The sequence below is a fragment of the Sciurus vulgaris genome, assembly GCF_902686455.1.
Source record: "Sciurus vulgaris genome assembly, chromosome: 6".
NCBI classification, from domain to species: domain Eukaryota; kingdom Metazoa; phylum Chordata; class Mammalia; order Rodentia; family Sciuridae; genus Sciurus; species Sciurus vulgaris.
Window position 1 is genome coordinate 38,438,345 of NC_136466.1, and position 25,703 is coordinate 38,464,047.

Here is a 25,703-nt window from a genome sequence, read left to right on the forward strand (position 1 = left end):
CGAGACCACGAGGGGCGGTGGGAGGCCTCCCCGCCCACCACCCCTTCCCCTCCCTGGGGGAGCCTTAGGCATCGCTCGGAGGGATCCCCGGAGCTGGGGGAGGCCCGTGTGCGCGGAGCGGGGCGACCCGGCCCCTCCTTCCTTACCCCGCCCCGCCCCGCCACGGCCCCGCTCCTGTACTCCAGTCCGGGTTTTGTGGCGCCCGCCGGCCCGCTCCCCGGCTGCGGGCTCCGCGCGGCGGCTGGCTCGGTGCGCGGCGCGGCTGGCGCTGCGCTCCGCCCCGGCTGCATTGCTGCGCTCCCGGTGCCCAAGGGAGCCACGCGCCGCGTGCGCCCCACCACCGGCCGCCCGGAGGCAGCGCAGTCCGCTGGCATGGGCCCCGGGGGCGCCCCGAGGTGGGGCTCCGGGCTGAGGCGCTGAAAGCCTCCCTCCCGCCCGCGGGGCCCCGCGCCCAGCTCGCCCGCCTGCGGCCATGGCCGTCCGGCCCGGCCTGTGGCCAGCGCTCCTGGGCATAGTCCTCGCCGCCTGGTTCCGCGGCTCGGGTGAGTCACGCCGCGCGCGCTCTGGGGAGGCTTGCGGGGGACCGTGCGCGCGAACGCTCGCAGCTGTTGGCGGGGGGGGGGGGGTCCTCTGACCCGTACTGTCGGACCCGGCTGGGAGCCCCCGGAGGCCAAACTTTGCGAGGCGGGACGCGGGGGCAGCCTCTTGCTGCTGCGTAGCTTAGCCGCGCGCTCTCCCGGAAGCCTGGGTTCTGCCAAGTCCAAGAGCAGCTGGCAGCGCACGGGGCTGGCGAGTGTAGACGCCCCACGCCTCCGGGTGGGGGAAGTTTGCTGGTTGCTCGGCCCCAGAGCAGGATCAGGGGCTTGAATCAACCCCGGGGAGTCTGACTTTGAAGGTGCAAAGATTAGAGGGTTTTGACCACATGCCAGTGCCCAGATAATAGGGCGCAGGGTGCGGGGAGGTGGTTAAGATACCTCTTCCCGGTAGCATCTGCCCCAAACAGCTACTCACAATTTCCCAGCTTGGCACCTGGCCTCCCTGCCCACGTCCAGAACACAGTGTCCTCCTCTGTCCCCGCCATACACGCTTGCACACGCACACGCTCAGGCGTGGAGGCGCATATAACAGCCCCCAGCTCTTGCAGCCTGTGCATTCAAAGAGCCCAGGCCCCTGTGGTGGGGCTGTGGCTCCGGGCCTCTCTGATCAGAGGACCAGAGTTGTATGAGATTGGTCGACGGGTTTCCCCTTCGCCCTGAAACTCCAGAGCCTTTTCTTCTTCCTGCACGTCCTGTTGGACCCCTTAACATGTTCAGTAACTCAACCCTTAGCCCACCTCCTTTCCCTTGGGTGAAGGGTCTTGTGGGGAGGAAGTTCCCCTGACATCCTTTGTCTGGTCTCTGGGAGCCTCCACCTAGGCTAAGCTGTGGGGGCCTCCTGATGGCTGCCCCCCCCCACATGCATTCAGTAGAACTGAGGTTATGGGGGGGTATCATTTGTGTAATCAGGGGACTTGGGAATTGCCTGGTAATTCCAGATGCTCGATGCTCCCCAGAACATGGGGGTGTGTCCCCCAATTTACCCAGGCCACAGTTCATCACATGAGTGTTAAAAGGTAACTGTAGGGTTCCTGAACTGCCAACCCAGATTGATCGGAGATCAATGAGTAAGAGCTCAGGGACCAGCTTGATGATTGAGGCTGATGGTTGTTCCTTAAAGGGTTTCTATGTGCAGCCATCCTTCACTCACCACTGCTTGACCACCCTCCCACCCTGCCCCCTAAATCCTCCCTCAAACCCATCCCTCTGACTGTATTCCCTTCCCCCTCACCCACTCCCCATTCTCACTCTAACAACCCCCCCCCCCTTGCTAATCCTGACCGGGCTAGTAGGCTGTGCTGCTGCCAGCATGTGTTCATGTTGCACACGTGTGTGTTAGGGGTATGTGCAGCTCCCAGATGAACTCTCGGGGGTGTGGGTTGCACTGTTGACCGGGGTGAGCTGATGGTGTTAACACTTCCACACCCAGGGGAGGTGTTGCCAGACATGGGGTAGGTGCCCAGGAAATGTTTACTGAGTTGGATGTGTGTGAGAGAGCTGTGTGGTCATAGCTGCATGTCACCACGTGAGCGCATGTGAGGGCTGTGGGTTGACATGCATGCCGGGTGACAAGGGGGGTTGGTGTGGCGTGTGCGGCCAGATGAATGTATGTGGTGGCTGGTATGAGCACACGTGCAAAGGCTGTTACACAGGTGAGTACAGACATGGGTGACAGGTGCTGATGAGTCAGGACACTGAAACCAGGAATGGGGCATTGGATTCCTCAGGAGGCCATGGAGGTAGAGGACCTGCATCCCTGGATGGTGGAGCACCTGTTGGGGCCCTGTCTGAGGTCACCCAAGGCTGGCAGGTGGGCATGGATGCCACAGGGCTGCCCAGGAGCACAGCCTGCCTCCGGCATTGAAGGGTACAAGGGTAGGGGCAGGCCCTAGTTCTCATTTGGGGCCCTTTCCCTGCTGTCCCCCATAGACTCTGGGCACATGTCGACGCATAGGCAGGCTGGCCCTTGGGTGACCCCAGCTCTTCCCGTTCCGCCCATCAGCTCCTCAGCAACAGCAGCCAGTGAAAACCGTCTGTGACTGGCTGAGGGAGGGATGGCCAGCCGGGCAGGCAGCAGGGGGCGCCGGGGGGCCAGCACTACCGAATCACCGCAGCCTCCTGCTTGCTCTCCAATCCACGAGCCCACCCTCTGTCACCCAACATCACACACCACTACCTCACACACAAACCTGTCCCTTCAGCTAAAAGCACCTGGGCAGGCCCCTGTCTGTGCCTGTGCATACAGGTACCCACCTGTCCCACCAGATTGTTCCTTTTCTACCTTGCCAGTCACACAGCTGGCACACATGCCTCTCCCCAGTGCTGGAGTCCTCTCCCAGATATCCCTACACTCCTGGGGAGGAGGGGCATGGAAAACTGGCTCTCCTAGAAGGTGGGGGGAGGAGGACGGAGCTCTGGCATTGCCATCCTGACCCCAAGAATCTGCCTTTGTTCACCTTCCTCCAGCCTGTCCCCATCCAAGGGTCCAAGGGCTGGCTTGGACCCCTCTGTGCACCCTCCACTCACAAGCTGTGTAGGAAATCAGAATTCTTAGAGGGTGAGAGATGCCCTGTTCTTGCTCACCTTACCTTGCACATGGGGTAGGCTAGATTTGGGGTCCCTAGTTGCCCTCAGGAGAAGGCTGGACCTCCGACCTGCCTGCCTGCTCCCCAGCTGCCCATGTTGGAAAGGGCTTTGAGCCAGAAACCAAATCCCCAACCAAGAGGCCTTGCTCCTTGGAGTGGCCCCCTTTGGATTCCACCAGGATCCAGGGGCCCCTCATACCTCATATCCCTCCTTCCTGCCAGGTGCTGCTCTGAACCCCAGATCTGTAGGTTTAAGCCATATGATTGAGCCTGTCCTGAGTTGGGGTAGGAGACCCCTTCGTTAGGTAAAGATCCCAGCACTGGATTTCACTGCCACCTGGAAACACGTGTCCGTGAACACACAGGCCTAGCCTACTCACTCTGAGTCAACCCTCTCCCGCTCCCCTCCTTCCCAGGGCCCTTGCCATCCGCCTCCCTCGGTCCCCCAGCCTGGGGCTGGAAACCTTAGCGTCTCCTTTGGCTCTCCCTTCTCCTTCACGCTTCACATCTAATTTGTCACCAAGTCCTCCAGCTCAGTCCTACTTGTGACATTGCTCTGTGTCCCTGGCTAACTTTGCCTCCTGCCGCCTCCCCACCATCCTCTCACTTGGACCACTGTGGTGGCCACCCCTGCTCATTCCCTTGCTTTACCTCCTCTCAGACTAAGCCCCCTGGCATTGGGCTGGAAACCTCTAGAAAGCTTTCTGTGGTTCCCCAGTGCCTGCAGGTGAAGTCTAGACCTGAGCGCAGTGTATCCTCAGGGAGAGCCCTGCTCCCTTGCCTCAATCACTGGCTGCTTTATGCAGAGGTTGTGTAGTCCTGACCTTTGACCATTTCTGGTTTTCAGAGTGTAGCCCTTTTGCCTGCGGAACCTGGTGTCACCTCACCCTGCCAGCATGCTCCCCAGTGGATACCCAACCTCCTGGGCTCTGTCCAGACCTAGGCTAGGCTCCCTTGCTGTTGCCAGTCCCCACATCCTTCTCCTTTCTTGGCCTTTCACCCCCTGCTGCAGCCCAGCCTGTCCCCAGCTCCTCTCCTCCTCAGGGTCCCTAGCACACTGAGGTGCTGCTTCCTCAGCCCTGCGGCAGCTGCCAAAAGCCTCTGACCTGAGCTACCTCCTCCTCCAGTGCTTCTCCACAAGTATGGCCACCCTTTGTGGCACTGTGACCCTGCTCTCTGCCCCAGCATGCCCTGAAACATGACCAACCAAGTGCTTAATGTTTTTTCGTTCCTTTGGTTGAGGTTTGGATCCCCTGGCTGAGCAGGGGGATGCTACGGCAAGGGCTGAGGGGTTCACTCTGCCCCCTTTGGCAGCAGTTCCCATCCTTGGTCCTGAACACAGATTGCCCTGTTCCAAGGAGGTTGGAAGTGACCTCCTATCCAGGGTGGGGATTGGTAAAGCCAGGCCCATCACGGGAAGGGCATTTGTACCCTGGCACCACACATGTGGATGAAACACCAGCTCTCACTAGGGTTTGTGTGAGTGACCCCCACAAACAGCATGCCCAAAACTGTCGAATAGGAACCTCCCTCCCCACCCTAGCATAGATTTTTTTTCCAAAAAAGGTGTTTTCTTGTACAAATAGTGTCATTCATAGAGTTGACACCAAGATTTGGGCTGCTGTGCATCACCCATATGGGGCCCCAACCTTGCAGCTTCCTGTGATCAGCTTCTTCATCCCTCTTGCCAGCTTCCACTGCCCGGTCCTGCCTTCTAGGGAAAGCCTCCGCCTCCTCTTCCTCTTGGGGGTGGGGGAATGGAAAGGGAGGGGCTTTGGAGACAGACTGAACTGGCTCCCAAGCCAAGCCAAGCATCCTTGCTTGTTTCCCCATCTATAGAAGGGGGTCATGTCTGGGGTATAGTGGTAAACTGATGAACAACATGGACAGAGCACCCAGAGTGGACCCAACATCCAGCAAGGGCTCCTAGCTTGCCTCCTTCCTCCATTGTCATTTGAGGAGCATGAGTTGGGACAGAGCTGGGCACTTAGCTGCATCAGGGCCAGGACCCAGAGATAGGAGACAAAAGTGTGAGCTGCATCACTGCTCCCGACTCCCTGCTCCAGCCCCAGGAAGGAGCCACAGGTAGGGTGATGACAAACATCTCTCCATGGAGGGACTTGGGCCAGTACTTCAGGTGTCCAAAGGGCAGTTGTTTGGGGTTCTTAAGATTACGATTTGGCTTCAGCCTATCCTGGAACTATGTACTGATGACCAGTTCTGACACACAGCAGAGGGAACACGGGACCTGGGTGGAAATAAATCCAAGTCTTGGCTCTACTGTTTGCTGTGTGATCTTATACCAATTACTTGATATCTCTGAGCCATTTACCTTTTTGTATACTAAAGGATTAGATTTAATGACTGTATTAGGGAGAAGCTGCTACTCAGAAATGATACCTTGGGAACCTCGGGTAGACTCAGCACTCAGTAGCAGGTTCCCCCAGGAACTGCTCACACCTGCCCAGCACCTGCCAAAGGCACCAACAGCCCTGGCAGTGGCTGCCTGCATTGCTTGGGAGCCAGGTGGCTGCTGGGGCACAGCCAAAGGTGGCTGAGAGGCTGAACTGGGAATTGTGAGTCCCAGCCCCCAAGCTAGGAAGCCCAGTCCTGCTGCAGCTGATGAACACCCCCAGTGAACTTCTTGGGGGAACCCCAAAATGTCCAGGTGCCAGTGCCCAAGACCCACCCTCTTCCCAGGCACTGATGCCAGGGGCTACAGGCAGCTTTTGGCCCCCAGGGCAGATGGAGATAGTGGAATGAATGAGTTGGCAAGCCCTGGGGTCTGGGTTTGGACTAGGACTAGGGCTAGGGTGAGCTAAGGGAGGTGCATAGGGTGTTAATTTACACCATGCATGTGCAAGGCCAGCCTCCAAGAGTGGCACCTCCTACCCTTCCCAGTTCTGGCCCTGGTTCCAGCTCCTCCCTGCACTTCTTTAGTTTCCTTGTCTGTAAAATGAACTCACAAAACGATCAACCTCATAGGGTTCGCGTGTGGGTTAGGTGAACTGATACACATCCATCCTAGCATATGGTAGGCACCCAAATGTTAGCAATTGAAGATGGTGGATATGGCAGGGCGCTCTTCCATCCTGTCCTGGCAGGGGCAGAGGGAATCTGGATATCTTTGTGGTAGAGAGTGCAGCTGGGGATCGAGTAGAAGAGAGCTAAGGTGAGGCTCCCATTTTGCGATGGGGGACAGGCATGGCTTCTTTTTCTCTGTCCCTTTTCATGCCCAGAGCAGGGCACAGAATTCCCCTCCCTTGCTCCTGGCGCGGTTGTGGACTGATCCACCCCAGACTTGTTCAAGGCTGGGGACTGGGAAAGACTCACACAGTTCTGGGGAGGTAGCTCCTCCCCACAGGAGACCCCAAAGGGGGAAGTTTTAGGGCCCATTTAGGTAGGGTAGGAACTCTGAAAGTCCCTGCCTCTGAGTTGGGCCATGGTGGTAGCACTAGGGGTCAGCCATCACCCTGACGGGTGGGTCCTCCATAGCAGGGCCCCTCCCCATGCCTCGTGTCACTGCTGTGTCCGTCTGGAAGACTCAGGGTCACCTTGAGCTCCAGGCAAACATGTGGCTGGCATTTGGCGAGGGGATGAGGGGAGAGGGAGTCCTTCTCGATCGACAGACCTGAGGGACAGACGCAGGGGCCTTGGGGAGGGAAATTATGATCCCGTATCCCACTTTTCCCAGCCGAAGCGGCAGGTGGAACTCCCCGTGCCCCACCCCTGCAAGTCTGGCCAGGATCCTGCAGGGGGTCCAACCCGAACTAGACTCCACCTCCTCCTAATTGGGGCGGGGACCCAATGGAGCCGGGGGGCTGCAGGTTTTTCTCAAGTCCGCATTTCTTTCCCAACCACACACAATACCAATTGTGCCAGACACGGGCGGATAGAGTGCCTCCTTATCGCCCCCTGCATGACCCGATCCGCAGCCTCCGGGCCCCCTCCTCGTTCTCAAGGTGCTTGGCGGGCGGGGTCCCCTCGGCCTGCCGAGCTGCGAGGCGCGTGAGCGGCCGTGGGGCGTCAGGTGCCTGAACCAATGGGAGCCCAAGCCGAGGGGATTCGCAATTAGCCACTGCGCCCGCCGGTCGGGGCTCGGAGAGGGGCGTCGGGGCTCCGAGGTAGGCGCTGCGCGGCCGCGGGATCGGAGGGGTCCCCGCCCCGGCGCAGGGTAATCAATGCGCGGTAAACTCGGGCGGCGGAGCCCAGGAAGGGGCGGGATCCCTCCGCCCGCCAGCCCGCCCGCGGCCGCCCGCCGGATTATCGGCTCTTTGTTCGGGGCCTGTTAACAAGTTCCTGGCTGAGCGCTTGGCTGCCGCCCGGGAAGCCGGCATCCAGCCTCCAAGCACCGCTGCTCGGCGGCCTCCGCCCCTCTTCAGTCCTCGCGCCCAACTGCAGCACCCAACTACCTGCCCTTCCCCGGCCGCCCGCGATGCGTGTGAACAGAGCAGTCTTGTGCGCAGGACTTCCAAGACCCTGGACTGATCTTGCCGTAGAAGCCTAGGGGATGCCTCATTGCGTGAGCACCTCCTGTAGGCCAGGGGTTTCAAATGCACCGGTGTCCTCATTCCCATTCTACAGATGAGGTAGGGCACCCTACTTGTCCCAGGGCCCGGCCGTCCTAGGCATGTAGGGGTTCCAATCTAGATCTTAGGCACGCTACGTGTTCTGCTAAGTGGAAAGGACCCTGGAGTGGGAAGAGGAGGAGCTCTGAGTGACTGTAAACTGTATGTGGTTTTTTCTTTATTAACTTGGTGATAGTAGTAATCATAATCATTGCCAGTGCTGGCCTCTGCCTACATCATCTCATTTCAGGAGAACCCACGAGGTAGGTGAGGTTAGTCCGGTTAATTAGATGAGGACACTGAGGTATCAGAGGTCACACTGTAGGAAGTGGCAGAGCTGGGACGTCATTACTGCTCTGCGGGGTCCCCCACCCCTACCCTGTGGAAGGCAAAACCCTGTCCCATGTGCCTGTTTACTGCCAGGGCTTTGTCTGATGCCCCATGGACTTTATGGAAGAAAACCAGGAGACCTTGAGTCTTTGTGTGGTCTTGGGCTAAATCCCTCACTTCCCCAGCCCTCTCCCCATCTACAGCCTGCCTGCAGACCCCACCTGTTGTGTGGTGAACTTGCTTCCTAAACCTAGGAAAGGATGTCTAGGCCACAGAGCTGTGATTGTAAACACTCCCCACCCTGTGAGTTGGTTTTCCTCACCTGTAACCTTGAATTTGAAAAGCCAAAGGAAATTGTTCAAAACCACTTTCTTACAACAAGATCAAATCTTTTCCAGTTAGCTCGCCCAGATAGTTGTTGGCTCTTCCTTCTGGGGCCACAAGGAATGGCTTCCCCCTTTCAGTTATTTAAGACAAGACTCCTGCCTGGCCTTACCTGCCCCTCTCCAGGCCAGTCACTCCAGTCCTCTCTACTGTTCCTCAATTCCATACTCCCTTCCAGCCCCCTCTGTCCTTACCTTTTCCTCTGGATGTCAGCACAATAATTGCACCCTCTTTAGTCCCAGGAGCTTGTCCCACTGACACAATGCCCCAGCCCAGTGTAGCATAGGATATTAAGTATATCTGTTGCAAATATTGGAAAACCCAACCCTCATTGACTTAAGGGGGAAAAAAAAAGAATTTAATGGTTTGTGTAACTGAAAAATCAGGGGTAGCTCTGGTTTCAAACATGGTTGGACTCAGAGAAGAGTGCTCATGTGTTCGCATCACTCTCCAACAAAATCTCTCCTAATAGTCCCAAAGTGGCTGCCAGGAGCTCCCAGGGCTACTACATCCTCATAGGCCCAGGTCAGGAGGAAAGAGAGCATCTCCTTCCTCAGACATCTAACAGATGCCCCAGTCTTCCCTCACTGGTCCAACTGGTTGGACCAGTTGTGCTCTGTGTGAACTAATCACCTCAGCTAGGGGTTATGGTTATGCAGCTGGCTTGCCATTTGTTATCCTCTAGGAAGGGATGGGCATAACCATCCTCCAGTTTAACCAGTAAGTCATTAATACATTTTGTCCAATTGTTTTATAACCCAGCTCACTAACACCAAGGATACAGCCTGCTCAAAGATAAAGCTGGAGTCTAGATCAACATTAACTACTTAATCAGCAGTGTTAGAAAACAATGCTGGCCATTCAACAGGTTTTCCATTCCTGTAACTATGCTGTCATCTGGTTCATATATCTCCATTTGCTGATCCTAAGATACTTTATCAGTGCCTGGCTAAAATCCAGATGTGCTTGGTTTCCAGTCTGGCCTTAATCTACCAGGACAGTAACCCTATAATAAAGAGAAACTGTTCTGGTGTGTGTGGTCTGTGGGGATCCCCAGCATGTCTTTCAGTGTCTTTCCTTCCTTTGGTCACCAGCACCTGATTGAGAGGCTATACTGGGACTGTGCCTGGAGTTTGCATCAGGGTCACTGGCTACTCCAGTGATATTTGCTGTGTTGTACATGCTAGGCAAGGACTATACCACTGAGCCACATTGCCAGCCCTTTTTATTTTTTATTTTGAGATAGGGCCTCACTAAGTTGCCCAGACTGGCCTCAAACTTGCAATCCTCTTGCCTCAGCCTCCTGAGTAGCTGGGTTTATAGATGTGCACCACCATGGCAGTGTGGAGCCTGTTTTGTGGTCCTCTTGTTCCTTCTCTCAATACCCCAATCTCTTATTAACATCCCCCTTTTTCCCCCCTTTTTTTGGATTAAATTTTTGAGAATTACTTTCTGTCGCTTGGCCTCAAAGAACCCTAAGTGACACATTGACTGAACCAAATGCTCTTCCTTTATTGACTCCTAGACCAAGACTTACACATCTACTGCACCATTCCCACTTTCTCAGAGGTCAGCAGGATTTGTCACTACCAGGAGCCTTAAAGTCATTCACAACATTCAGCCTCTCCGGATCTCTCCTTGGTCTTCCGTGCTTTGTGATTAGCTTCGATCTTGATTCTCTGGTTCAGGATCCTCAGGCAGAAAACGGCAGGATAGGGAGTTGGGCTTCTCTGTGTCCCCCAGTCAGCAGGCCTGTCTTTCCTGGTCTTGCTCAGAGCACCCCTCCCACCATGAGCTGCATCGGGGCCTGTATGCAGCCATCCCTTCTCCTACCCCTTTGTGGCCCTCATTGTGGCCTTGTCCTTGGTTTTCAGCCATCTTCCTATGCTGGGCATGTCTGGTCAGACTTAGGGCCTCCCTGAAAGACTCGCCATTGGCCTTGCACTTTCCTGGAGATTTGCTTCCTCCTGATCTTTTGGGATCCCATAGCCAGAAGTCCATTTTTTACCCCAGCCAGGTCTTCTCAAAATCCCTTCCCTTTCAGAATCCTGGCTCCACTGCAGGAAGGGGCTGTCTGTGGTTGAATTCTCTGAAGCTCACCACCAAAGGCCAGGATACCCTTCTGATTGTGGTCAGCCTTCCATCCCCAGCTGTGGTGTCTTGGTCAGGTGCTTAACAGCTGGCTCTCGGGCAGGGCTGGGAGAATGATTGCCCATTTTCATGGTGTCAGTACTTCCACTGTAGCCTGTTTCAAGCTAGCGATGCAGTGTAAACTGGCTAGCAGAAGTCTAGAAATTTTAACAATTGTCTGTCCTGAGCCTGGATGAACTGGCTTAGGTATGGCCGTGTATTTGACCAAGGTCACCCCCAGCCCTTTGAACTGACCACAGGCTGGAAGAGACTATCCCTGTAGGGGCCCACTGACTCCCCAGACTTGAAGGGCGGCCTCCCTTCTAGCACAGGGTCACTGGTGGGCTGTAGGGTGGGAAGTCAGATATGCACGGAGGGCTGTGCTTAAGAGCCAGCACTCTGGAGCTGATGGTGTGGTTTGGAACCCTCACCTGGGTAACCTTAAGTAGATTATTGAAGCCCTCTCTACCTCAGTTTCCTCACCTGGAAAATGTAGATAATGAAAAAGTCCCTGCCTCCCAGGGTTTTGAGGATTAAATGAGTCATTCTGTGTGGAAGGTGTAGCCCACACTGGCCACTGTGAGCTCACAGTGTGATCTCCACAGATGTGAGCTGCCTGTGCTGTGCAGACAGTGATGGGCACACTCGCTTTTGGCTTCTCTGTCCAGGACCCATTCCCATATTATGTGGGCAGGGAACAGGATCCTAGGTTGACAAAACTAGCAGAGCATCTGAGGGCACCCTGCAGGTCTAGTGTCAGAATGAGCACCTTCATTCTGGAATAAGCATTTGTGAGGGGACTTGAGAAGAAAGCATGACATGGTGAAGGACAAATTGCCCAAGCAACTTGGCCAGGTATGACTCCTGGTATGACAGTCTGGAATTTAGAGTGGGCCCCCAGGACCTGCAGATCAGAGGTGGCAGGGCCAGACAAGTTCAAGCCTGTGGCTTCAGAGCTGGTCCCTGGCCACCCCTTTCCTCTACCCACAGGATAGGACTCAGGCTGGGACCTTGACTTGTAGCAGGATCTGGCCAGATACAGTAGGAGGAGGCAGAGAGGACAGGCAATCCCTGGTGACAGCATGTATATAGGGAGGCCTGCTGGAGCAGACGGTGCCTGTGGGGGGCCAGCAAGCAACAGGGCTGGCTACATCTTTGAACTGGGGAGTGACAGGCAGTGAGTGGTGTTTAAGGAAGATTAATCTGGCAGCACATGGAGGATGGATGGGAGCAGGGAGAGGCTGGAGGCAAGGAGACCAGCCGGGAGGCTGCTGCGGTCATCCAAGCAAGAAATGATGAGGCCTCCCTTCCCAGCAAGCAGGCAGCAGGGATGGAGTAAGAGAGATGGATGTGGGAGACATTGCCAGAGAGGATGCTGCATCTGGATGGTGCATGTGGGGGGCGAGGGAGGGGGAGGAGGCAAACATGATTCAGAGCTCTGAGCCTGGGGAAGTGATGTCAGAAACAGAAAATAGATGGGAACTGGGTTGGGGGAGAAACCAACAGAGCAAAGGGGCTCTATCCTGGGAAGTCCACCCCACCTGACTATGTCTAGCAGGTGGACAGGGCACTTGGGTGGTAAGCAACAGAAATGTGGTCTGGCCAAGCTAAGCAAAGGGTATGGAATAGAGGGTTGTTGGGGCTGACATTATAGTGGCAGCAAAATCCAGACTTAAAGCCATATCCTAGGAGAGAAGTCCTTAAAGGATCCAGGGGAACGGGAGCTAGCTGTTTAATTTAGAACATTGAAAGCAGTCCAGGGGGAGTTTGCTGTTCTGTGCAGCCCTTCAGCCCAGGCTCAGGACTAGCTGGGAAATGGCAGGACTGAGAAGGACCTTCCTAACAATCAGTGTCATGGGTGGCCTTGGCAGTTCCATTTGTCAGGACCTGATGGGTGGCAGGCTGCCTCAGTAAGACCCCATAGTAAGAGGGAAAGGAGGGGGCTTTGAATGGACTTGAACTTCACTCCTCGCCCCTCTCTTCTTGCTGTCTTGAGAAGTTTCTTACTGTTTGAGAATTAGTCTTTCTGGAGGGATGGCCCCCATCTGCTGGGGTTTGCTCCCCATGGTTTGACTACTTAACATACTTTCCCAGGGCATAGCACCTCCACTCTTTGGTGATTTCCCACTGTGATGTGGGACTGTAAGTTAGGGGGACCCACTTACCCTGGGTGGGTAAGGCTGAGCAAGATCCTGGACCCAGCAACTGGTCTTGCATGGCCACAGATGAGCCAATTAGGATCCATCCTCTGGCTTTTCCTGCCTGGAGGTGGAGGAATTGTTCTCTGTACCTCTCGAGTTCACAGGATAAAGATGCAGAGTGGGGTCATGGCCAAGACCAGTTCTTCCTTATGTGGAAGAATCTAACTGAGAAGGTGAGTGAGGCCAATTCATAGGGAGATCAGGGACAAGGAGGAGGAGACGGTTCTGATGTCCCAGAGTTCCCAGAGACTGGGCTTTGCAGCTTTCCTTAATCCCATGAGCTGCCCATCATCTAAGAACGTCCTTTAAGCTTACACCTGGTAGAGGTAAGTTTTCAATGCCCTGCACATGTGGGAGAGCTGGGCCGGCATCTCAGGAGGAAGATATGATGATGTGGGCAAAGTGTCCACCCAGAGGTGGTGAGCACCACCCCATTCCCAGCAGACATTTCTTAAAAATAGAGAATTCACATAAAAATCCAGATTACAGACTACTCTTGAAACATCAAAAGATCTGGCCTGGGCCCCATGAGCCAGGACTGGGTGGGATGGAACCTGGCCACCACCTTGGCCAGCAAGCACCCCTACCACTCTGCACCTGGTCACCCTTGCAGCCCTCTGTTCCATGGACCTTCACTCTGCCATGCACCCCAGCCCTGTGCACCCCTCCCATTCACACATACCTATGGGCCGTGCATCCCCGCCCCCTGTGCCCCTCTGTTCTGCGCATCCCCACTGCCCGTGCAGCCCCTGTCCCATGCACCCTCACTACCCCATGTCCTTGCAGCCCCTGGTCCCATGTTCTACCTCCCACACACCCCCTCCTGCCCTGCGCAGCGCTCTGCTCACCCCACCCCATGCCACACATGTGGTATGTGGCATGGGGTGGGGTGAGCATCCTGGGCCCTGTGTGCAGGGCTGGGTGAGTGTCAGGTGGGAGGCCACACACAGCTACCTTCTCCCACCTGCCTTCCTGCCCAGTTCTGAGAGCCAGTGTTGGGGCCTTAGATTTCTCCTGTTCGGTTAGAGACACTGGGAGATAGTCAGGTGGAAATAGCTAAAAGATCATTAGAAACCCAAGACTGGGACCCATCGCTAGGAGCAGGTGATGGGCATCTTGAGCTCCAATTCCATAACGGGGACATTTGGGAATGGCTGCTACAGAGGTGGAAGAAGAGGATTCCAGGGACCATTCCAGGAAGCCAGAAGGAGGCCAAGGAGCAAGCAGGGGAAGCTAGGGAACAATATAAAGTTTGGAAGAGGAGGGAGAGGCAGCCACAAGGAGGGTTGCAGAGAAGGGCCCTGTGACTGAGGCCTGAATGCCACACTGGGGGAGGCGAGAGGGAGCCTCTGGGGAGCCTGTAATCAGAAGTAAACCAGGGTGAGAAGCCGACAGTAGTGAGCTAGGAGAGATGCACATGGACACCAAGGCCATTTGGAATTTGGAAAGAATGAAGGATATTAGAGCCAGAAAGGAATGAGATCCATTGAAGGCTTCAAGGGAGAAACTTGAGAAAAGGGAGCGAGGGAAGCAATCGTAATTGCTGAGAGTTTACAAAGTGCTTGCACACAAGCTCTCTGTAGGTAGACTCAGAGAAGTGACTTACCTGATGTCACATGGTTGGCTGCCACTGCAGAGCCGGGTCATAGCCCCAACTCTGTGGAAGGCAAAATGGGCAAGAGGCCCAGGACCCAGTGAGCTTTTGAGAGATGCAGAGAGGACAGACTGGAGGCCAAGGCTAGGTAAGGAACATCAAGCACTTAGCGAGCACCTACTATGTGCCAGGCACCACATTAAGCATTGTAGTAGCTCACTGAGCAAGTTGGACACTGTCCCCTCCCTAGCAGAACCCAAGTTCTGGTGGGAAGAGATGACCTTAAACAAGCAGATAATTTAAGATATGAGGAATGCTACTCAGTAGTCAGAAGGCAGACAGACAGGGCCATGTGAGCACAGGTCTGATGTATGTGAGGACATGTGGGTAGCAAATGAGACAGGATGGTCAGGGAAGGCCTCTCTGAGGAGGTGACATTTACTCTGAGACCAGAATAACAAGAAGGAGACAACTGTGGGTGAAGCAAAGTGTCCATTCTGGTCTCAGCACAGGGAACTGTGGAGTCAGATGAAGAGAAAACCTAATGACCTGCATCTGTCGGTGTTCAGTGATCTTCTGGAAAGGCATAGTGGAGGGGCAGAACAACTGAAAATTCCTCGGAGGGCACATCTGATCCACCTAACTGGCTGGAGAATGTCAGGAGGCCTGATACTGGGCCTGCTCTGTGTCCACAGCATGAGCCCAGGGCCAGGCACACTTGACCAGGCCTGGGAGGTCCTGGAGCTGATCCTGAGGCCCCAGGCAGGAGTATGGTGGAGGATGGGGAGGCCACTTCAGCTCCTGGAGATCTGAGCACTACCCATTAAGGTCTGGTGCCTACTGGCTCCCACTGGCTCCAGTGTCAGATTTTAACTTGTAAGATGACCCTCAGGAGACGGAATGAAACTGGACTTTGATGCACATTCATTTTATATATAATATATATTTTTAATTGAGGTAACATCCATACAACATTGTAAAATGCACAATGGGTGGCATTTAGCATCTCCACAGGGTGCAGCCATCACCCCTCCCTAGTTCTAAAACGATTTCATCGGCCCCAGAGGAGACCCTCATTAGACAGTCATTTCCCATTCCTCCTTCTTCCCAGCCTCTAGCAACACTGCCCTGCTTTCCATCTCTACACACTTGCTTGTTATGGATGTTCCATGTAAATGGAATCATATCATTTGTGGCCCTCTATGTCTGACTTCTTTAAACATAATGTGTTGAGGGTTCGTCCAACTTGCAGAATGAATCAACACTTGATTGTTTTTCATGGCCAAATAATATTCCACTGTATGGATGTACCACATTTATTTACCCATTTATCCACTCATGGACATTTGAGTTGTTTCCATTTTTTGGCTATTGTGAATAATGTGATTTTTAATATTTGCATACAAGTATTTGTTTACATTTCTGTTTCCATTCTCTTGGGCATAGACCTAGAGTGGAATTCCTGGGTCATGTGTTAATTCTACATCGAACATGTTGAGGAACTGCCAACCTGTTGTCCTTAGCAACTGCATCATTTTCTATCCCCACCAGCCATGCATGAGGGTTCTCCACAGCCTGATGCTTAGTTTTTTCCTTTTTGATATTGGAAATTGAACCCAGGGCTTCATACATTCTAGGCAAGCACTCCACCACTGAGCTACATCACCAGCTTTTTTCTTTTTTAACTTTTTTTCATGTCAGATGGGTAACGTGCCAAGATGGTAACAAGGTTTAAAGGGAGGCAGATCTCATATAACGAGAGCACTCAGTCATCACACTAATGAACCAGAAAGGCTCCCCCCAGCCCTTTTCTAATTTTTTATTTTGTGACAGGGTCTTGCTAAGTTGCCCAGGCTGACCTGGAACTTGTGATCCTCCTGCATCAGCCTCTTGAGGGGCTGGGATTACAGACGTGCACCACCACACCTGGCCTGGTGCTTATTTTTGAAATATTACATTCTTATAGAAATTGTTCTTTTCATCTCTTGGTGTCTGTCCTTTGCTGGTACCTGGGTCTGTGGGTGGCTGTCTGTGAGGCCACACAGCCCTAGGTCTCATGGTCTAGGTGGGCATCAAAGGGCAGGTCAAGGCATCTGGGACCATGTGGCCTTGCAGCCAGCAGTGGGGTCAGGCATGACTGTCAGGGAAGGTCTGGGCCTCTCTTCACCCTCTTAGACCCCTGCTTCCCTCTGAGCCTCTCCCTCCCTCCCCCTCCACCCTCCTCCACACACACCCCCAGCCAGGAGCTGCCCTCTCCGCCCCTCTGCTCCGTTTTGTGTGTGTGTCTCGTCACCAGGATAAATGTAGCTACAAACAATGCGGCCGACTGGGTGCTAATTTGTCAGACGCAGTGCACGGCTGTGATTCCGAATACATTAACATTTTCACATGAAATCATTTCAATTTTTAGTGATTAAGAAGTATTTGTTTTAAAGCATCAGGGTGATTTGCCGCAGTCCTGGGGGGCAGAGGGAGCAGGGGCAAGGGAGCCCCCAGGTATGATGTCATTTGTGGGCACCAGTACAAGCAGTCACTGCTCCACGCCCACCCGTGCCCACCCTGAGCTTCTCTGGGCCTTGGGCTGGAGATGGCAAAAAGCAGGGCAAGGGGGCAGACACTGTGGAGCCTGGGGTCCCTTAAGGACACGGGGCCCCCCTTTTCCCTGGCTTCTCCCTGTCATTCAGGCCTCACTTAAATTTCACCTCTCTGAGAGGTCTCCCTGGACCCCCAGCCTCAGTTAGGGACCCATCACTCTCTGCTTTAGCTCCTTCGTGCTTGGAGTTGACTTTCTCCATAGACTTATTTTCTGCCTCCCTCTGTTAGCACGGAAGTTTCTTGAGGGCAGGGACCATGGCCTGCTCATGCTCCCTGCTTGTGCATGAGCGGACGGATGGAGAAGGGAAGGGGACTGGGTGTAAATTCATTACCACTGGGGCACTCAGGAGCCTCCAGTCCCCTTCCCTTCTCCACCAGCCTCTCTGTCACCTTCTTCTCTGGGCACCATGAGAGCCACCATGCAGGGTTCCCTAGGGCTTTGGACAGGCTGGCTCCTCTGGATCCCAGTTCCTGCCATGCCTCTCTTCTCTCCCCTCTGGGGATGCTCTCAAGTCACGTGGCCCCTTCCAGAGCAGTTCGTGGAGCAGCTAAAGGCTGGACGAGCCTTCAGGGCCATGTGTGTGGCGCACACCTGCTTGCGTTCTGGCCAGCGTATGCATGTACCAGGATGTGATCAGACCTTTGCCAAGGGAGAATCAGCTCCTTCCTGCAGGCTTCTCTACCGGCCCCATAGAAGGCCCTTCCCCATCCTTCAGCGCCCCCAAAGTCCTGCAGCCCAATCCCCACCTCTCCCCGCCCCCAGACCAGATCCCTCCCCCACCTACCCCAGTGAAAGGAAAATAACTGGAAGCTTTTATCGTTCAGCAGAAGCAACATCAGAAAACAATTATTGTTTTAATTACCTGCTGTCGCCGTACAAGACAGGGAGGTTGTAAAGTGTGATAAAATCTTTCATGTTAATGGACTGCCAGCCTGGGCCAGGCGCGATTTATGGGACTGCAGCTGGCAACTACAGTCAGCTGGTACAGAGCCCCATGGGCCTCCCCTTCCTGTCCCTGGGGCCAGGTCTCCAATGCCGGAGGCCTGGACACCCTTTCTGTCTATCACACTGGTATCTGAGGCAGCAAGGACACTGTCTTCTCCTCTCAGGAGTGCTCAGGAGTGATCTGCAGGCACCATTCCTTTGAGGGGTGAACCTTGGATCTGCCCCTTTTTGCGCTCCACAGAAGAGGTGCTGGTGTTGGCCTGGAGCTGGTTGTCCCTACACAGGCCCATGCACCACTTTCCTGCCCTATTGTGACACCCCCACCATCCAGACACACCTGGCTGGTGCCTGGGTACCATCTTGGACTCCTGCTTTGCCCAGAGATAGCCTCCCCATGCCTATCTCCTCCTCCCTGCCCACTTCCATCTCCTAGAGCCTGACTGCTGACCACTACTTCCTGGCTGAGGTCCTCCTCAGCCCTGCCCTCAACCAACACAGTCCCATGACTGAACCTGCCACCATCCCAAAGCCCACTGTGGCACCAGCCCTGCTCAGGAACTGGCTGTTTTCTCCTGAACACTTTCCTACATTTTCTCATTGAAACCTCACAATGGCTTTGAGGAGGTGTCATGATTATGTGCCCCATCTTCTTATAGAAATGGAAACCAAGGCACAGAGGAGTTAGTGTTTGGCAGTCTGACTTGTTTTTTGATACCAGGAATTGAATCCAGGGGTATTTAATCACAGAGCCAAATTCCAGCCCTTTTTCTTTTTATTTTTTTATCTTGAGACAAGGGCTGATATAACTTGCTTAAGGGTCTCACCTGGTTGCAAAGACTAGCCTTCAACTTGCAGTCCTCCTGCCTTCAGCCTCCCGAGTTGCTGGGATTACAGGTGTGCTGGGATTATGCCATGCTGGGCTATGGGCAGTCTGATTTCTAAAGTCCCCATTGTGAGGACTAAATTGCGTGACCATTGTGAAGTGCCAGGAAGATTATTCTCACCCAGTCCATTTGTTTGTTTGTTTGTTTTTTGTTCGTGTTTGTTGGTTTTTGTTTTGAGATGGGACCTCACTAAGTTGCCCAGGCTGACCTGGAACTTGCAATCCTCCTGCCTCAACCTCCCACATGGCTGGGGCTACAGACTCCATTTTGGCTCTAATTGTAATTTTTATTATTGCCATTTAACCTGGAGTAATCACTGAACTACTTGATTACATCTTTCTTTTTCATTTAACTACTTGATACAATTTCTGGTATCAAAAAACAAGTCAGACTGCCAAACAATAAAAAGTTGGCACAGTGATCATGTCTTGTCACTACTATACAGTGGTAATAGCGATGGAACCTCAAGCCGTGAGAAGAAGTAGGGTCCACGATATACAAGTCCCTTCCTGCTTCACTGAGTCTTCATCCCTGCCAGAGAGGGTGGGGAGCTGCTGAAGTTGACTCTAAACCTGGAATGCAATGTGACCAGATCTGAGCTGTAGGAGGACCACCATATCCAGTGGAAGAGAGGATAGCGTGCTACCAGAGGGATCCCAATAAGAACTGATGATGAGACTATGGAAAGGGAGAGGTGGAAGCAGGAACAGAATCCAGAGCCGTGGAAAAGGCGGAAGCAGCCCTCAGTCACTCCTTGGGCAGAGGACTCAAGGGTCAGGGTCAGGGTCAGACTCACCTCCCTTCCCACATGCCCAGCACAGGCCTGGCACACACAATTAGCCAGTCTCTCATCTGGGACACAGGTAATGACCAAGGCCCTGGGAATAGCAGGAAGCTCTGGAATGAGGCTAAGCTGGAGTGGAGGAGCCCCAATCAAGGGAATGTGTGGGCTGTTGCCTGGGACTAGGTGGGACTTTGAGAATCTTCAGGTACCAGGTTTTCTCTCCCAGACAGACTTGGCTGCAGCCTGTGGGTTTGCCCTGGATGGCTTCTCTCATTAATTCCTTCACTCACACACTCGTTCTTTGATGCATCAACTCTTATCTGCAGCAAATGTTTGTGTCAAGCACTATGTCTGTGCCGGGCTCCGAGCTGGACGCAGGGGCTGCTGGGAAGCCCAGTGGAGCTGCAAGCGTGCCCTCATGGAGCTGATATTCAAGTGCAAGGGACAGGCAGCACGCCAACGAACAAATGAAGAAATGAAATAATTACATGCTATTGGGTGTGCAGGGGAGAACAAAGGGGTGCTGAGACCATGCCCCCTCCTCTCTCCTCCTCTCTGTCCCTGTCCTGTCTGCATGTGAGAAGTGACTTGTGGCTCCCAGCCCTGCTGAGATGCATGGTTGGCATTAGAAGCCCAGCCTGCCCGATATATCCCCCTGCCTTCCCTGGATTACTTGTCCCATTATGGCCACCTCTTCAGAACTCTAACACCTTCCCCAGGGCCTGGGAGGGGCCATTCATTTAAAGATCTTTCTATGGAGTCTCTTCTGAGGACCCTGAGAAGAGAAAAATGCCAGGACAGGAAGAAAAAGAAGGCACAAGAGATTCAATTTCAGAACTCCCGAGGACAGATGTGGAGGGAGCAGGGTCCCGTTTGCCAGAAGACCTATTTGACCAGCAGTGTAAAATACTCTCCCCTTTTCTCTTGCTCCCTAAAGGTGCCTGCTTCCCTCCTCCCCTCCCCTTCCCTCTCTCTTTTCTTGTGTTCCTGCAAGAGTGTGAGCCCACCCCACCCCCAGCCTCCCAGAGAGAAGCTATCCCCAGGTGCTTAGAGATGACATCCTGATTACAATTCAATCTGCTGACATTCCTCCGCCACCCCTCCCCATTCTCGGAGGAGTTCCATGTTCACTGCCAGGGCTTCTGCAGGGACTAACCTCGATGTGCTTGTACCCTGTGGCTGGGCCAGAGTGGCTGGCAGGCTGTGCCCACCCTGGGACAGGTGGCAAGGGAAAACATGAGCCAGTGTGGCAACCACAAGACTGATCAAATGTGAGAAGTAGATGGAAGTACGTGGACTCTGGTTGGTGCTTGTATAACTCTTGGGCTGGGTGTCACCCCCTCTTTGGGGTTTGGGTTCATAGCTGCTTTTCACAGAAGTACTTAGAGATTCCAGGCCCCGTGGGCAACTTCTGCACAGGCAGCCTGGCCCAGGAGAGAGGTGGTCTCTGCCTGGCTTGTTGGATTGACAGGTGTTCTCACTCAGTGTAGATGGGGAACAGGGCCTCTGGCCAGGGGCTGGCTTGCACACCTAGAGGTGGACATTGGCACTGGTGTGAGAGAGGAAACATGAGTCCATGGGTGAAGGTGACCTTGCCTCATGCTCAAAAAGCAGGGATGCCTGCCCCTGGAGGCCAGCCCCTGAGGGCTCAGGGCCACCTGCCAGGCCTGTCTCCATTCTAAGTCTGAACAGAGGTTGCCTGCCAGTGCTACAAGTCTCCCACGAATGCTCTGGGGCAGGAGCACGAGGCAGCTAGCTGGGCCCCCTGCCCGTGGCTGAGAGAGGTCCCCATCCAGGCTTCTGTAGTCACTGCAGTCCAAATTTCAGGAGATTCCCTGATCCCTTCCATAGTTCCAGATGCTCCACAGCCTCTGATGCATTTCTCTCCTGTGCTGGCATTTCCCTGCCTGGCTCTGTCCCCTTCCCTCCTGTCAAACATATGAAGTCACTGGGCCCTTCAAAGGACAGCTTCAAATCCCTCCCAACTTGCAGGTATGTGGCTGGGCATGGAGGGAGGGGTGGGCAAGGTTGTAAATATTTGTGCACCTGAGCATGGGTACAGAGGTGCCAGCCTGGGTATACATGGATGCCTTTGATGGAGCACATGTGTGTGTGTGTGCATCCTGCAACTGTGTGTGTATCCTGAGTGTTCTGGAGTGTGGTTCCCCCATGTAAATGTGCCTTGAAAATGGATTCATCTGGAATTTGAGGCAACTGTTTTCTCATCGATAAGGAGCTGACAAAGAAAAGAAACAAAAGGTGTGAATGACTAAACAGCCTTCTGGATAGAGAAGTGGAAGATGGGAGCTCGGGCGAGAATTGGAACTAATCCTTTTCCTTTTAACATTTGAATAGAAGATCTGGAAGAGGATGTGTACAGTGAAATCACGAAGTTTGCAGCTAAATCTAAACTCTCCTGGGCGGTAGTAAAATGCCAAGCTAGTGAGGGGTAAGCTTTAGGGAGATCTTATCTTGAAAGGCAGTGGGCTGGGCGGAGAATGGCCAGCCAGTTCAAGTTTGGGGGAAATGGTGTAGCAGATGTTGGGGGGAGGGTACCTGGAGTTTCTTCCCAAGGAAGCTGGGCAGGACTGGGAAGGGAACTTGAAAGATGTTGTGGACGTTCCGTTCGCCCACCACATGGCTGAAGGGTACCTGCCTCTGTCAGTCTGTCGTGTGTGTAGTCGTATCTTCTTAGGGGAGCACCAGCCCAAGTCTGAGGGAAACTGGGTTCCATCACAGGTCTGTCACGTGGGTACTTCGTTCCCCTCAGTTTGCACATCTGTGAAATGGTGGCAGTGATTCCTGGGGGATTTGCTTCACAGAGGTGTGAGAGCAACTGAGATCTCACAGAGATGACAATGTGTAGGTAACTGTAAAGTTCTGTATAACGGCGAATGGCTGTTGCTGTCGTCAAGAGAGTCATGATGAAAGAGGAACTGTCACATAAAACCAACTAGCCCACCTGGGACAGTCTTCAACAGCAAGAGGCTGAAAGGGAGTACGGTAGAAATCTATAAAATCAGAAAGGGCACTGAGACAGGGCACTCAGGCTCCTTTGCCAAATCCCAGCCTGACAGAAGGAGCCTCACCCCCCTATTCCGGGCCCCCAGCAAAGCTCAGGAGAGGTGAATTTAAAACCAATAACAGGAAATCCTGCTGCACTCAGCAGGGAATAAACTTTGAAAATCATTTCCCCTAGAGGTGATACAGTCTGGAAATATAAATTGCTTCCAGAAAGGTTTAGATAAGTTCATGGATGGCAGATCCAGAATGGTTCTTGAGCAAAATGAGAATGTGAGGAGGCCTCTGCCCTGTGGGGATGATGTCAGAGAGGAAGTCCCACCAGGGTCCAATGCCCGGGCCAGACAGAACACCCGACAACCCCGTCTCTGCATGTGTGGATCTATATTTAGGGGTATCACCCATCTCCCCTCTCTGCAACCCACCTCTGCTCTACACTTCCTCAGCCCCTCACCCCCACTGCTCCTTCCTTGGCCTCATTGAGCTCCATTCTTTGGAGTTTCCCCAGCCCACTCCCAGATCCCCTCGCTCACAGTCCACCTCTGTCTCCAGCTTGCCCCTGCCCCCTCACCTGCCATCACATAGCAGCTGCCCCTCCCTTTGTGTGCTGTCTTCTAGCACAGGCACCTTGCCTGGCAGTGCCCATGAGCCAGCGAGGGCTGAATCTCCTGCCAGGCCTCCAGTGAATGCCATTGGCATGCAGCCTGTCTCTCCGGCTGCCTGCCCAAAGTCTGTCTCTGCCTGGCTGCTTTTTCCTGGGTCTCCAGCAGAGGCTGGCTGAATTTGGGTTGACGTTCAAGTCCTTCAGGGACCCACAACTCTGGAGAGCTTGGGTGCAAGGATGGACTAATATCCACCCTGGAGACCAGGTCACTATCAGGAAAGAGGCTTGCTTGGGTCCATGCCAGGTTATCTATCTCATGCAGAATGTCTTGGGAGACTGGGATTAGCAGGAAGGCAAGGTTATGTAGTGTGCTTCCTCACCGTGGTTCCAAAGATTCTTGGAGTCCTTTCCCAGTCATCACGGATGGTCTATGTAACCAGCTGTGAGAGGTCTTGTAGCACCGTGGACAGCGATCCTGGGCCCGACTGCTTTCAGAACCATGGACAGCTCCAGGCAGCCTTGCAGCCAGTTGTTGGGGATGTGCCCCTCCTGACTCTGCGGCCTACTTTTGTGTGCTCCCCTGTGGAGGTTCCCATTATCCCCTCTCCCGAGATTGCCTGGAAATTCATTTATTCATTTGCGAAGATTTGTTGAGTACCTACTGTATGCCAGACACTGTTTTGCAAGCAAGAGTATATTACTAAAGGAAACAAATATTTAGTCAATAGAGTTTCCCTTTTTTAAGGTAGGGACTCCTACCCCATAGACTTCCACTGAAATTCCTGGAGCTTGTTCCAGACAACATGGCTGCTATATTCTGATTATGGTTTGAGTGTGTCCCCAAGGGTTCATTATTGAGGGTTTGGTTCTCAGTGTGGCAACATAGGAGATGGTGGAACCTTTAAGAGGTAGGGTCTAGTGGGAGTTCCTTGTTTCACTGGGGACCCTACTCTTGGAAGGGATTAAGGTAGCTTTCATGGGATCTCTCATGAAAACGTTGTTATAAAAAGATCAAGGCCAGCCCTTCCCAGCACCTGCTTCTCTGTCTGGTGATGTGATCTCTCCCTCCTCATGCACTTCTACCATTGTAACACCCTGTGCCATGAGGTCCTTGTCAGAGGCTGCTTCAGTGTGGAGCTGCTGATATTGAACTTTAAACTTTCAAAACTATGGCTAAATAAACCTATTTTCTTTATAAGATTAACCTACCTTGGGTATTTTGTTATAGTAACAAAAATGGAATAATACAATTGCCCAACAGATCCATGGAGTATGAACAGATTATGCTTTCTTACAAATCTGATTCTGCTGCTTAACTCTGGTGGGAGGAAGCTGGAGACGTGGGAAGTAGGGATTGGTGGGGCCCAATTCCAACAGTATTTTAGGATGCCAGAAGGCCACTCTCCTGCTAAAAAGCCCTCTTTGGTTCCCCAGTGCCTATAGAAGTAAGCAGCAGTTCCCTCATCTGTCATTTACATTCCTTTCTGATCTAGTTTGCCAGTCAGTCTTATCTTCTTACCTCTCTTCTCATGTTTCCTTTACTCCAGCCAAACCAGATTCTCAGTTAAGAATCTTTTGGTTGCAATATGACAGAAAACTCAACTCAAACAGACTTAAACAGGAAGTAGATGTTATTGACTCTTGTAACTGAAAAACCCAAAGGTATGGCTGACTTGGGGTGAGGCTGGATCCACTGGCTCAAACAGTCTTGTTCTAGACCTACTCTCCTCACTTTCTGCTCTGCCTTCTGTGGTGCTGGCCACCCTCAGGGCAACCCGGGATTCTCCAGACCCTGTCTGTCTCATTCTAAGATGACAACATCCTACACTACACACTCTGGCCCCACCCCAGTCAGGGGAGAGAAGGCTTGTTTCAGAAAGCTCTGGTGGGACTTCATCACCTGACACATGGGCCCACCCCTAACCCATCCCCAGACCCAGGGCAGGAGACACAGTGGGCTGAAGCCAATGAGGGTCCCTCCTTGGAATTGGCCAGGGTCATTTTTTCACTCAAACAAACCACATGGCTGATTATGTAATCAGGGGGTCCCCCAAAGGAAATGGGGTGACTGTTTTTGGGAAAAGGGGAGAGAGGCTGAAGAGGCAGCCATAGGTGTCCAGTAATGGTCTCCTTTTCCACTTCCATGACTTTGTACCGGTGCTCTCTGCTGGACTTCCCATCTGTGGTCATCCCACCTACTGACACCCCATGCCACCTGCAAGGCCCTTGTCAAATGCTGCTACCTCCCAATACCACTGCAGTCACTCTCATCCCAGGGTCACATCGCTTCCTCTGATCCCTCATGGCACTTGGGTATCATGTCCCTTTTGTTCTCTCCCTGAGCCTTGAAGACCTGCTCCTCCAGAGCACTGCGCACAGACAGGATGAGCAGGGCAGGGTGGCCAGGTCACTGAGCCAATAGGGCACCAGAGGAAATGAACAGAAAGCCAGGAATCCCAGAGCTCTGTGGCAACAAGGTCC

At 53.5% G+C, this 25,703-nt stretch overlaps 1 protein-coding gene across 2 annotated transcripts in view; it reads left to right on the forward strand.

Moving 5' to 3' along the window:
- The first annotated feature begins 229 nt into the window (after window positions 1–229).
- Window positions 230–25,703, forward strand: part of UNC5A (unc-5 netrin receptor A) — a 61,885-nt gene continuing 36,411 nt past the window's right edge. For both annotated transcript variants that reach the window (XM_079144630.1, XM_079144631.1), the window contains exon 1: window positions 230–542. In XM_079144630.1, the coding sequence (XP_079000756.1) occupies window positions 473–542 (70 nt within the window). In that variant the 5' untranslated portion in view covers window positions 230–472. The remainder of the gene's footprint in view (window positions 543–25,703) is intronic.